The 13,947-nt window shown below is 41.2% G+C and overlaps 1 protein-coding gene across 1 annotated transcript; it reads left to right on the top strand.

Moving 5' to 3' along the window:
- Positions 1-3,451: 3,451 nt before the first annotated feature.
- depdc1b (DEP domain containing 1B) lies at positions 3,452-11,501 on the top strand. The gene is made up of 11 exons (XM_068568977.1): positions 3,452-3,638; positions 5,298-5,563; positions 5,682-5,826; positions 6,425-6,552; positions 7,025-7,155; positions 7,237-7,284; positions 7,636-7,776; positions 7,899-8,065; positions 8,484-8,660; positions 9,557-9,739; positions 9,991-11,501. The coding sequence occupies exons 1-11, from the start codon at positions 3,591-3,593 to the stop codon at positions 10,153-10,155; spliced, it is 1,599 nt and encodes a 532-aa protein (XP_068425078.1). The 5' UTR covers positions 3,452-3,590; the 3' UTR covers positions 10,156-11,501.
- Positions 11,502-13,947: the final 2,446 nt, after the last annotated feature.

Below are 13,947 nucleotides of genomic sequence, written 5' to 3'. Positions count from 1 at the left end.
CTTATGGCGATTCTGCAGCTCTGATGGATTAGTTTGGTTTATGTTTGGTTTTTGCCATCCTTGTATGTAGCGCAATATAGCCTTGTAAAAATTAATCTCCCACAAATATTGTAGTTTTGGATAGCTTTAGAAATGGCATGGGCATGGGGACATCCAGTTTCAATTGTGCACTGCTTTAATGGCTGCCTCCACATGCTCTCCCTCAGCCATTATTATCCATGCAGAATATCCGCTCCCAAATGAACTCAGTGTATTGCGCGTGATTGCTTCATTCAGATGATGGATGTCCGAGATTATATCTTTTTTCAATGCCGTGGAAATTCAAGATTAATACACACAGGCGTTAGTGTGAACATTTTTCCCCTTTCTATTGGTTTGTGTGAGACTGTTCCTTTGTGAGTGCAGGGTCATATTTAAATAGGTTTACTGAGTTATCGGAATGACTGTAACAATTCCAACCTCGCCGGTGGTTCAGGTATTTACGGTTTTGTTATAATGAACATTTTGGAAAGCATAAAGTCAAAGCAAACTGAAAGGGGTTGCACAATCATCCTCTGTGCAGATATATATATATATATATATATATATATATATATATATATATATATATATATATATATATATATATATAAACATTACATTATAAAAACCACAATGTTCCTTCACTGATTCGGAGAAGGTCATCTCTGCAATTTTCACTTTCTTAGTCCAATATAATTCTTGTTAGACCTTCCTGTCATATATCTGCAGTCTAGCTAGAAAGCTGTATAATGAGTATTGGGGGAAAAAAAGATTGTGTCTCTACTCGTCACTTGAACATGTTTTAAGATATAATTGCATGTAAAGCACTGTAGTTATGCTGCCATCCTTAGATCCCTTTCAGTAAATGTTGCCAATAACGAATTAGACTTTCCCATCAGGGTCACTAACGTTGAGATGTATTGAGACTTGAATCAAGTTAACTATAATACATGGCTGAATGTCAATGATTCTAACTTATGAAGGAGGGTTGACTTTGATTATAATGCATTGGACTTGTCTATTCATTTTGTTGAGATAAATACATATTCTGGTGTATGTCAGGGCCTTCTAAGCTTTCTCTGGTGGCCTAAACAGGATGACAAAGTTATAGCTAAGTTATATTATAATTGTTTCTCACAAATACACGTGTATTATAATTATTTTTCCCTATTAGCTTATTTTCTCATCGCACGGCAAAAGACGCATCATCACAATGAAAAAACACACCATTACCTAGAACACACCTACATTCAGAATTATGATGTAAAAACTACAGGAAAATGTTTTACATTACCAAAAGTAAAAGCGCTCATTGAATAAACTTTTTAGAGAGCTATAATATAATACACAGCATGTTATTAGATCATTATTACTCAGTAACTTGTAAGTAGTAGAACCTCAGCCCTTCAGGAAAAACCTGTTTGGAACCTTGATTAGAAACTACAGATAAAACTGACAGATGAATGTAGCGGAGTAAAAGTTGAAAGTACTATGAAATGGAAACAGGGTACTTCCCAGCAAAAGGTCTGTACTATACTTTGGCACTTTCTACCATTGATTGAGAGGAAAAGAGGAGAAGAAAGCAAGCCTGTGAGCAGAGTGGATTGAAAGAGCATTACAACTCATCTCTTCTCTTCTTCCTGGTCTTCTTCTCTTCCTTGTGGAAGACTTTTCCATCCGACTGCTTCTTCCAGCTCAGCTTGATGTCGTCGTTATGCCCCTGGTCCTTCAGGCTCTGTTTGAGCTGAGAGACAAAAACATTGATTTCCCTAAATGTGTCTGACAGAGAAGAAGAAGAACGCTGGGTCAGCATTGTTGTTTTATGTTGTCTGGACCTTCAGTAATGACGTGTCTATGTCTGCACTGCACATAGTGCCTTTACATTGTTCTTAGTAGTTCATTACCTCACATATACTACCTTCTGGTTCTGTTGCTAATGAGAGGAAGATGCTTCAAGAGGCCCTCCATCACCACAGTGTCATTCAGAGCCAGAGAGGAGCTTCTTTTCTGCAACCTCACTTTCACCACTCGCATTGCAACCGGTTCAACGTCTAAAACACAAACAACCTTCATCAGTCACAACATGTCTAGCTGATCAACATCCTGGAATGTTTAACACTTTAAATCCTAAAATATAAATGTAGCTTTAGCATGGGTTCATCACTGGGGCCAGCACTCTCCTTCTTCCATAACTTTTATTTTTATTTTGATCTACTTTTGATAGTTTTCTTCTTTTTTTAATTTTTTTTACTGTGTCTGCAAATTAAGCAAACCTAAGTCTACATTTAAGTGAATAGTAGCTTACCACTGTAGCAGATGAACGCTGACATGACATCACACTTCAGTGTCTCCCATTGTCCATTGGCACTAAAATCTGCTGACACACAATCCTCAGAGGAACCAAGAGGCTCACTGGGTTTCCAGTTCCTAAATGAGGAGTCACTTCCATCAGACCACTTTCCTCCATCTCTGTAGAGGCCGATCCAGACTGGTTCTCCTGAGGATCTCACATTCTGTACCACCTGGTTCTCCTCCATGTTCCTCACCATGGCCAGGTCTGTGTGGTGTTCTCTGCAGTAGCTCTGGGCCTCTGGTAGACTTGCTCTCACAATCAGTCAAATTCAAACAAATGTGTAGATCTGTGGATTCAATCGACCCACGTTTATACAACAAAGGACACATTTCCTACATTTATATGAATAATTTATGCCCAAAGATAAATATTTTTTTCATGAAATCCTAAAGCTTCACAGCACTATCTATGACATCATCGCTCTGAGCTGCCCACACACACATTGTGCACTCTCAAGTGGAGTGCAAATACTTAATGCAGTTTGTTAAACAGGTAGACGACAGAGAAAACATCTCCACTCTTACACTGATGTTAACTGTGTCTTTATTAATATAAGTAATAGTTCAAAACCATTAAATCAACTGAAAACGCACGGTCATTTTTATCAACATTTTAAGTGCATTTCTATTCTAATGTTCGCTAAAACTGTCCAGACCAGAAAAACAACTCCATTACACTGATCATGTTTACAGACATAAGCTGTTAAAGCCAACTGACAGCTGTGATCAGATGTGATCAGCAGTCAGTCCGCAGTCACCAGAAACCGACGTAGCTTCACGTGACGTGATGCTTCAGAGAAAAGGACGTCTCATGTCTCTTAAAACATATTTCTTCGTGTCTTCTGTCCTCGCATTTTTCCTTGCGTCTCTCCATGCATCCCTGGTAGGAGGAAGACGCAAGGAAAGGACGCAAGTGAGGGAAACGGGAATGCAATTCAGACACGTAAGATGTACCCATTATTGTCTCTCCTTCTCCATTCAGTAAATACCGCATTCCTGGTGGTCACGTGACCAGCTCGCTGCCTAATCACGTCGCTTAAACGGTGTGACGCACTGACGCAGGAGATTCAAAGTTTAGCAGCAACGTTTCTGTTGTTACTCTCGAAGCACAACTTTTCGTCCGCAACTGAGGCCTGTAAAACAAAAAACTTATAGAAGTTACATATATACATATAGATGTATTTTTCATACGAGTGAAGTGGGTTTTCAGTATCGGAATGGACGGTAAAGTCATTGGACCCGGTCCGTACAGGGCGACCAAACTGGTGAGTCTGTCGTAACGTAGCTGAGCCAGGCGGCCACCAATGCGACGTTGGGAAGCTTAATGATAGATTTTAACTTCACTGTGGAACGTTACAATGTATCGTTACATGTGTGACGTTCGTTTTAGTGTTTACATTCGAACAGCAGGTGTTCTTTTTAGCGTAAATCGCTACATTCGAACAGTAGGCAGCCCAAAACTGTAACATACTTTTAAAGCTTGTCGTAGTCCTAAATGTAGCCTTAGCAATAATTAGGTGAATTAACGTCCGTTAGCGCACATTTGTTTTACGTTACTCGAGTCCGGGTTTGAAGCGTTTTGTCCTCACGGAAAACGGCACTTAAAGTGTGTTTCGAACGTTTAAAGTATAACGTTCATATACAAGAAAACTACAAGGTGTTTACGTTGAGTCACTTGCTCATGTGACGTCACAACGTCCAAGGTGACGTTACGCCGCAGCGTTCACCTGTATTGTATTTTTAAAGGCCTGTTTGAATAGTAATTCAGCCACTCGTGTTATTTAAAGCTTTTCTTGTTAGCCTTTTTTTTCCTTTTTCACACGTTATTAGGTGTTACCCTAATAACGTGAACACCAGCTGTGTCACACTGAAAGGGTTTAATCAGCACAATAGCAGGACCTTGCAGCCAAATGGATTTCAGCCATCATCCAGTTTATTTGCACCTGTTCCTTTCTTACCATGACATATCATAATATAAAAAGAACAAAAAGGTTTTATGCTCAAGAGAAGCTACTGAAAGTTTATTCTACACAAACACCGCTCACAAGTACATTACACATACATAAGTTATCCTCTCAAAACACCCAAAGCCATGTTTTTTTTCTCTCAGAAGAAACTGAAAAAGCAATAACATACCACCTGCTGCCCCAAAGAGACCAATGAGGTGTAGCAGCATGCAGCGCTGTCTACTCGGACAGAAACATTTTTCTGCATCTTGTTGTAATGAAATACCGATGTTCCTTCTCCTGCCATTAGGCTCCAGGCAAGCTTCTTGGCTTTTATGTGTCTTAAGTTTTATTTTATTTTTTTCCCCCCACGCATAACGCTCTATTCAAAAACCCTCTCCTGGGACGTAATGGCCTCGTGTCGCCAAATTCTATCTTGTTTTTTTCCGGCTTTTGTTTTCCTGCCCATTTGGGAGAGCTGATAATATAAAACCCCATGCATCATCCAAAACTCTAAAAGGGATGTAATGTTCTATTTGTATAAACATCTGCCAACTATTCAGTGACTATAGGAGTGTGACTTGGATTCTGTGTGTGGTTTTTATTTCTATATAATTATTAAGAGAGTGGTGACTGTTTAGTGCACAGATTTAATGGTATAATATAAATCTAGTCCATAAAATGGAGAACATGTACAGTGTTTTTATTCCATAGGGCTGTATATTTTTGACTTTGGTTGCTTTGTGCTGTATGCATCATTATTTCACAGTAACCAGACAAGGTTTCCAAATTGCCTTTTATAACACTGAAAATAGGAACTTGTTGAATGCTTTAGTTGTGGCTCCAGTGAATTATTTATATCTACCTCACTCACTCACATTATGTTGCCATAGAACACTCTTCTTAATTTGACAAACGTTTCACAGCATTTATAACACAAGATTGTCTCCCTTCCTCGTATGTTTCCCTGTCACGCAGTGGAATGAAACCATTAAACTCTTCCGTGGAGGCATGCCACTGAGAAGACACTGGGCACACTTCCGCTACTATGATTGTAGTTTCACGGGATCTGAGGCTGTGGATTATCTGCATGAGCTGCTGGGGCGCAACTACAACTTTGGGCCCGAGGTGACGCGATACCAGACCCTGCAGCTGCTCAGGAAGTTCCTCAAGGCCCACGTCGTTGAAGACATTAAGGGACGCCATGGGACGGAGGACTTTGAAGACAACGGCCACCTTTACAGGTACCACTTAGTCATTCTCTACTGCGACTCGTGTTAGTGGATGCGCCATTGGTATTGTCGCTGCACCGCCACAGTCTGTTCCTTCGGCTGAGCGCAGTGCCGTTGACTTTCTCTCCAGGTTCCCCACCTCGTCCCCGCTGAAGTCTTTTCCAACGAGGCCTCCTTTGAGAGACAGCAGTGACCTTCCTCGACTCATTCGCTGGGACGACTACGAAGAATTGCCTCAGCGGGAAAACACCGCCCCCCTAAGGTCATCCATCATGGTGAGAAAGAGAGCGAGGCGTTTTGGCTTCTCTGCTGCTTGTGCTGCACTTGAAGTGTATAAACATATGCAGACTTAGTAAAGAGCAAGATATGATATTTTAAGACTCTACCTGGTTTTAATTACCATTGTGATAAGGCACTCTGCACTTAAGGTTACTGAAAAGGTCAGTTTTAGTTCATGTAATGTGGTACTAGAGTCCAGCACAAAATACTCCTTCGCTTTTAGTTTGTGTTCAAACTGCTTCTGTAGTTATTTCTTTGTTGAACTAGTACATCTTTATCCGCTCTGTACAGCATTATATTGGGGGCCGTTTCTAATATTTTCTCCACTACATTTATCCAAATATAGGGGAACAAAAACTGTGGTAACACCAGCAGTTATAGTGTAATGCGCCACTGTGAAAAGTACATTCTGAACATACCATTACCATTGAGTTAATATCAACACAATGAGAACAACAAAGTTTAACCCTCGTAGGATTTCCTCCATAAACATTTATTGTGCTGCGCGTCTGCATTGGATTGGACTCGCGCGGGGCTTTCTATGTTTCTGCTCGCTAAACATTTTCATTCACGTGTCTTTTCCTTTTTGGTCAGACCTCGGATTTGTGGAATAAAAGGCACAGTGTTGCTATTGGGGATGTGCACGAGTGCAAGCTCATACGAAGGAAGGAGATAACGCCAAAGCAAGTGGACCACATCTGGAAATCAATGACAGTCGCGCAGTATGTAAACCCCTTTTTACATGACGTATTGAACACTTTCAATCCAACTCTTTTTTTATTATTATTATTTTATTTTATTTTTTTTAGGCTACGCCAACTCTTGTAAATGGCTTCATATGCAAAACATGCATATAAAGTATGTACACAGATATTTAGTGTACTTCATTGTATTCATCATGTCAAATGAAGTAAACTAATGTTAAAATTAACTTGTATTTAATGCAAACAAGAATAACTATTTTCTTGCTCTGACAGTCACACTTTCTGTCTGCCGTGCTCTCAGAAAAACTCCTTTGCTAATCATTTAATACAAACAAAGAAAAAGACCTTGATTCTGATAATAGTTAGCTTAATTCTTCAGCTTTGAAATGTTTGGAGACGTGACATAAAACGTAGTTCAGTTCTGACACATTATTGAAAGAGCCAAGGCCCCCCAGGCTGCTCCAGATGCTTGATGCCAACTCTGTTTTAGTTTACAGGGAGTGCTGGGCCTGCAGTCCTTGGACGGGGTTTTAAACCCCACGCATGTCAACGGCAAGCACATCGTTCACAATGTGTTCAGCGTGAATAAGACGGGCATCGTCGTGTTGGAGAACAAAGCCGGTAAGATGCATTTGATTCACAATGAGGAAAAAACTGTTTTGTTGCAACTTGTATTTGATGACTCACTTCTCTCATCACCAGAGGACATGCCTTATTGGGTGGTATCGGCAATGAAATGCCTCGCCAATTGTAAGTATTGATTTAAAGTTCACTTTTAAAATAACTGTTACCGTCGCCATCTGCTTTAGAACTGGGTCTGCAGTGGGTCTAAGTACATGACGGGCAAAAGTATAATCTCATAAATGATAGATGAAGCCTCCGGTCTATAAACTACACGTTAAATGTTTTCACTGATGATCTTTGAAACAGTAGGTGCCCTAATGTTCCAGATGGTTGATGGCTCTCTTCAGATTTAACTGTGTATACATTATGAGAATGTATGTGTGCGCACACACTCCATCAAATCTAAATCATCATTTGGGTGTTTATGTGCATGTATTCAACATTAATTGTGATTAACAGTATATTTCCTTCCTTTAGGGCCTAATGGCAATGAGAGCAAACAGCCAGCGTACCCGGGTTTCGAGAGGGATGTTCTGAGAACAGTTGCAGATTACTTTCAGAGGCTCAAAGAACCCCTGCTGACTTTCCATCTCTATGAAGTCTTTGTCAACATCCTGAGTGAGTGCTTCACTATGTGCATCAAAGCCGATCTGTCCACACTGCTGCAGACTGTTCATTCTGCCTCCAGCCTGTATGGCAATCCTCAGGATCAGGATTCTTCTCTCCTCGTATATCTGCAGGTCTGCTGCACGAGCAACAAAAAGCCACGGAGGCTCTTCATGTCAGCTGCCTCCTGCTGCCGCCGCCGAACCGGAGACGCCTCCAGCTTTTGATGCGTCTCATGGCACGGGTCTGCCAGAATCCTCACCTGCCTCCGCTCAATGACGCCATTGCTACCCGCACACTGGTACACATACCTGTGGCGGTTATTTGCTGCATATCTTTGTAGTATAGAAGCAAGACTAAGATTGTGGGGGATATAAATGTACAAACAATATCACACAAATATGGTAGTCATGTGATTATTGCTACCTTTGTAACATTTTTTATATTGTGTAAGAACGGTTTAAATTTGCCATAGTTTCTTGTATGTTTTGTATTGGATTTTGCGAGGTAAACACAGTTTCTAAAAGAGACAGGGGAAAAATATACAGGCCGATAGGATGAGAGGAGCTCAAAGAAATGTATGTCTTGAATCCTTGCTACATTTTAAAAGTCATTAGGAGGTGGACAATCATTGCTTTTTAAAAATGTGGATTGTAATATGTATGTATATGTATAGCTAGAATCTGATTTCTAGCCCTCTTCACCTGGTCTCTGTGTAGATGGTGCAGATGTTCTCGCACTGCGTCCTGGGCTCAGTGGATGAGATGGACTTGGATGAGCTGCTTGCCACTAAGCTGGTGATCTTCATGATGGAGCATCACAACACCATCTTCCAAGCTCCTTCCAAGCTGCGTTGCCAGGTCGAGGAGCACCTGTCCCACCTCAAAAGAGTTCAAGTCAGTGCCCTTTCTCTGCTGACAATTCATCCATGCAATTGCAAAAGTGCTGCAGTCACTGGGATGTTTTCATATTTATGAAAAGCCACATCAAATCAGGAGATCACATATCGGTTTGCTTTGGTAGTAAACTAAGATGAGACGGGGATCCGCTGGTCCGCAGCATTATTGCAGAATGACGGGATGAAATTAAATGCACAATTGTACATGAGAGTCAAGAGCAGGGAGGCAATTGCTTGAATCTCGTTCAAACATCAATAAAATTACATTGCAATATTGCTTAACCACATCTGATGTGTAGTACCTATACTGTCACTGCCGCCCTGAAAACTGGTCCTCCTATACAAATATTTGTTGCTATGGGAAATGCCATACTATAGCAGAATTATTGCCTTTGTCCATAGATCCTTTTTACTTCTCTTTAAGTGTCCCGATCGCTTTCATGTACTGAGAGGTCCCCTACCTCTTATGCTGTGCTTCTGTGCACAGTTGGTTCATATTGACGTGCGCATGTGTTTTTTCTTCTTTCTTTTGCCCGTTGTATCAGAACATCCGGAGGCCAAACAACACAGAACACAAACTGTACAGTACAATACAGTCTGTGTTGTATTTTGTTTGGTCTACAGATGATTGATTTTATCTTTTTCAGCCCCTTTTATCCCACACTGAAGAGGACTGAAAACACACTTTCATCCTCAATGATTGCTGTAAATGAGATTGTAAAGCACCCTTAACTCAAATGAATCCTTAACAAATGTACAATAGTTCAAGCTGTATTTACTATAAAGTCAGTAGGTTGGGTTATTTGGCTCCAGTTTTTGTTTATATACTCAGAATATCATAGTTTGTCACACCTGTGTATTGCTGATGACCCACATTCCTCTGTCTTTCACCAGATCAAATACGCAGGTTCAGAGACGGACTTCAGTGCATCTCCAGCTTTTTTCAAACAGATCAGCCGGGTGGACTGTGAGGAGCAGACGGTGATAGGAACACAGACCCCTCTGCAGGCGCTGCTGGAAGGCCTGATTGCAGACAAGGAACTCCCTGCCAAGGACAAGAGGAAAAGGCTGAAACAGGTTTGGCTTTACTGCATTGAAACATCATGAGATGAAGATCCTGAAGGAGGGGCCTCGTTCAAGTTTTGATGGTCAAAATCGGGTTTCCCTAAAGCAATATTCTGTCAAATTTACACATCAGTAATTTGTGTTTTAATGTCCAAGGGCTTGTATTTTAGCACATGTAGGTAAGTTAACCGCTGTGACCCCCCAAAACGAAGGGTATGTCTTTAGTGCCCTCGTGCTGTACAGTAATGGCCTCTCCTTATCAGTTCCAGAGGTCGTACCCAGACGTCTACCACAAGCGATTTCCCACTGAAGAAAGCAAAGCTGCCGTCGTGCCTCAGAAAACCCCCCGGCTCAAACCTCATCTCATGTTCCTCAACCTAAAGAAACCCCTCCAGCCCTTTCAGAGGAGCTGGAGCTTCAGGGCGTGAGCCCTCACGCCTCGGCGTCAGGAGACAGAGAACATTGTGGCTGTCATGGTGCGCTGACCACCCTTATGTTCACAAAGGCACGGTTCAACTATGAAAATGACTTTAAAGGCCGGTAGAAAATGCACACAACAATAATAATAATAATACGACCACCAACAACAACAACAATAATAGTTGCTATTATAACGCGACATTCCTTCAGGCACCATGTGCAAAATACATGTGAATGGCTGAACCGACCCTTTGAACAAATACATTTTACTGGGTTGTTCAAGAAAACTTGAACAGAGTATATGACGATACACTATAAGAGCCGCTGATGGTTCTTAAAACAAACTCTAATAGTTGTTCAAACCTTGTGTATTGGTACATTTTTCTACTAAGGTTCTGAATGATAGAAATATCTAATACGGGACGGCAGTGACTGACGTCCCCCCTGTAACTGAATTAAATGCATTTAAAATGTATTAATTGGTCACTAGGTGTTAACATTAGAGGTTGTGAAAAGTTAATGATCAGGTGCATCATCCTATTCTAAAAACATTTCTATAGATGTATAGATTTGCACTATAACAAAAACACTATTGATTTTCAAACGGATGTAATTTCAGGAGATGTTTTTCATACATATGCTGTATCGGGTCAACCGGGCCTCATCTTAAAATGTATGTGTATCTTTTTGACCACTTAAACGGTTACATTATGTCATTTAACATATCAAGTGTTTGCTGAGAGAGGAAGTGTACATGTGTGTTACATTACTGCTACTTGCCTTTGTCACAACAGATGAGGGAAAATCTTCAAGACGTTGAATATTAGCAATTTTCAATTGACTGTAAAATGTGCACTACTACGTCTGAAATATTGATCTGCTGAATGTTTCTCTCAGAGCAGGGGAAGAAGAGACAAGCAAACATTTCACTGGCAACACAATGTCCTCACTCTTCCCCCTCCTGCCACCTTACTGGACGGGTCCTGCTGTACGTGCTCTCTTGAAACAACTCATTTCATGTTTTTACTTGTTTTGTATATAAGAGCTCGTCTTGACTGGTACATTTTTCAGTGTTAAATATTCATGTTTTACCGTTTTTCAATGTATTTTGTCATGTTCTTTAACCTGCTGTCATGTCAATCAGGTTGTTTTTCACTTAATTTGAGACTTAATTTCGTTGTATAATAAGTGATAATGCTAAATGTTTTTTCTATAAATGCTCTTGAACAAATGTAATAATGCTGGACTAACTGTTACACTTGCATTGCTGCTCTGTGCTGGAAGAACGAACAGGATAAAAGTGAATCCATGTTGAGGCTGATTTTCTTATAAATATGCTAATTGGCAAGTGTAACTGTTTCTGTTGTCTTTCTCAGGGTTTATAGATGGTTTAATATGAGGAATGATTTGATATTTTACATGCATGGATCCTGTTTGGATGTAACTGAAACATAATGTTAAGCAGAAGGCTCCAGCACTGCATTCTGTGTAATTTCCTGCAGAACAGTAACACTTTGAAAAAAACATAACGGTCCCAGATTATTGTTGGTGATGGAAGTCTGGTTTCTGTTTTTAGTTCAGGCTCATTCTGGAGACCACATGTCACATTTCTAATGGGGAAAATATGTCATCAATTATTTGTGCTTTATCCATATTCAGCAGTATTATTTTGCCTCTTTCCCAGAGAAGTATGAGAGTAAAATACCGTCTTTAAGTGGTCTTCTCTTTTTTCTTGCTGTCATATGTATTTATATAATTTAACTGATGGTAATATGTGACAGAGAGGAGGGGAACTTTTGGTGTGATGACAATAGAGTTGTGAGTCAGCAGCTGACACCTGCAGGATTTTATAAGTAAACGTCGCACACAGCGCACGTCATCCCCCCCGGATGCTCCGTGATTCACACGATGTTGGAGCCGCTGTGTACACAATATGTATGCGGCCACGGCATCTTCCAAGTTATTGTGTGTTTTCGAAAAGTGAGACAAATTGTCGAAGCCTGTGCCCGTTGACTGTGTCCACAGGCCAACATTCTTGTTTACCGCCCGGCGCGCGTCTCTGGGAGGCGTCAAAGTCTTTGTCTGTCCAAAAGTGTCAACAGTTTGTCAGCTGCAACGCTTCCTGTATACACAGAGCAGGTAGTTTCTATTTTAAGCACGACAGCTCGCCATGTAAGGATCCAAGTGGATACACGCTTTGCGACGATGGTGAGTTTGCGTGGAGCTCTGAGCCCCAACAGGCAGTGGGACTCGAACACCCGGCCTGTAAACACAGCAAGCAATCGAGGGGAAGAGACGGCTTCGCCGGCGGGCGATCACCGATGTCTGCAAAGTTTCATGGCCTCGCGTCTGGCGGTTGGTTATGTGACTTGATGTGCTGGTCGCTAAACTCGTGGCGAGTCATCCTCCCGGGACCCCGAAGACATCACGTGGCAATCCATCCCCTAGTCATTGAGGCGGGGGAGGCCTTTCATTGGCCTCCTCCAGAGCAAATTTGGAATTGAGCCTTTCTAGTCGCTTCATTTAATGTTTCAGAAATCCATCTCCCCCTATCGTAGAGACTCGAGAGCAGTGGTTCTCAAACTGTGGGGCGCAACCCTCTAGTGGGGTGCAGGGGTATTACAGGTGGGGCGCGGGTATGCAGATTCTTAATCTTATTTTCACATTTTCGTATGAATCCTTTATTAATCCCACAGTGGAGGAATTAATCTGCATTTTACCATCCTGAGTAATTTAGGAGCTTTGTGCTGCTGTGAAGCACTGGGGCTTTAGTGTCTTGCTCAAGGACACTTTGACATGGAACAGGGATCCAACCGGCTTCCTTGGTAATCTTTTTTGCCAAATATTAGTTGTTTTTTTTGCACATATATAACTTTATTTGTTTTAACAAAGTGATTACACATGTTATAGTGTTTGTCAGATGGAACAATCTGGTTTACATGAAAGGGATTTCAATTTTCTTTAATCTTAATTTAAAAAAAAAAAAAAAAAACACGGATGAAGGAGTCTCAAAAAGTTGGACCATTTTGTTCCAATGTTGGTGGGGCCCGAACATTTTTCTTCCTCCAAAGTGGGGCGTGACTGCTCCGGAGTATATGCAGTGCATCTGGAAAGTATTCACAGTGCTAAACCTTTTCCACATTGTGTTATTTTACAGCCTTATTCCAAGATGGAATGACTCCTCAACATACGCACAACACCCCATTATGACAAAGTGAAAAAAAGTTTTGCGGAAATGTTTGTTGAAGCACTTTTGGCAGCAATTACAGCATCAAGTCTTCTTAAATATGATGCTACAAGCTATTTCTGGGCAGTTTCTCTTATTCTTCTTTGCAAAACCTCTCAAGTTCCATCACGGGGAAATGATGGAATATATATATATTTATCATTGAACTGCCTATAATGTAGCCATCATCTGCTACGAATAATGTAATTTATAAATAGAAAAAGAAACTATGAAAGAATGGTGGGGTGGAGAGGATAGTGGTCATTATGGAACAGGCATTACCAGGACATTAACATTCCTGCCTTTCGTATTGCATTCGGGGAGCAGCTGACGGAGGGAAGGAGAGGGAACTAACTCCATCATCACAGACCTTTTTCACGGCCATTTTCTTCATTATAACGAGGTCGCTCAGAGCTTTTCACGACCTGACCGAAGGAAAAGGTCTCCACTGAAGGCTTCGCGTGTTAAAGCCGGTCCTCCGCTGTAATGCTCTCTCACAAAGCCACGCGCACGTTTTTACGCTTGTTCTCACTCGTCCTCGCAATGTGCCGACCAGATCCCACTCGTCAATGGG

This window comes from Clinocottus analis, unplaced genomic scaffold (genome assembly GCF_023055335.1).
Source record: "Clinocottus analis isolate CAN_PGR_092001 unplaced genomic scaffold, fCliAna1.0.p SCAF_9, whole genome shotgun sequence".
NCBI lineage: Eukaryota > Metazoa > Chordata > Actinopteri > Perciformes > Cottidae > Clinocottus > Clinocottus analis.
This window is presented reverse-complemented; position numbering and strand designations above follow the sequence as displayed.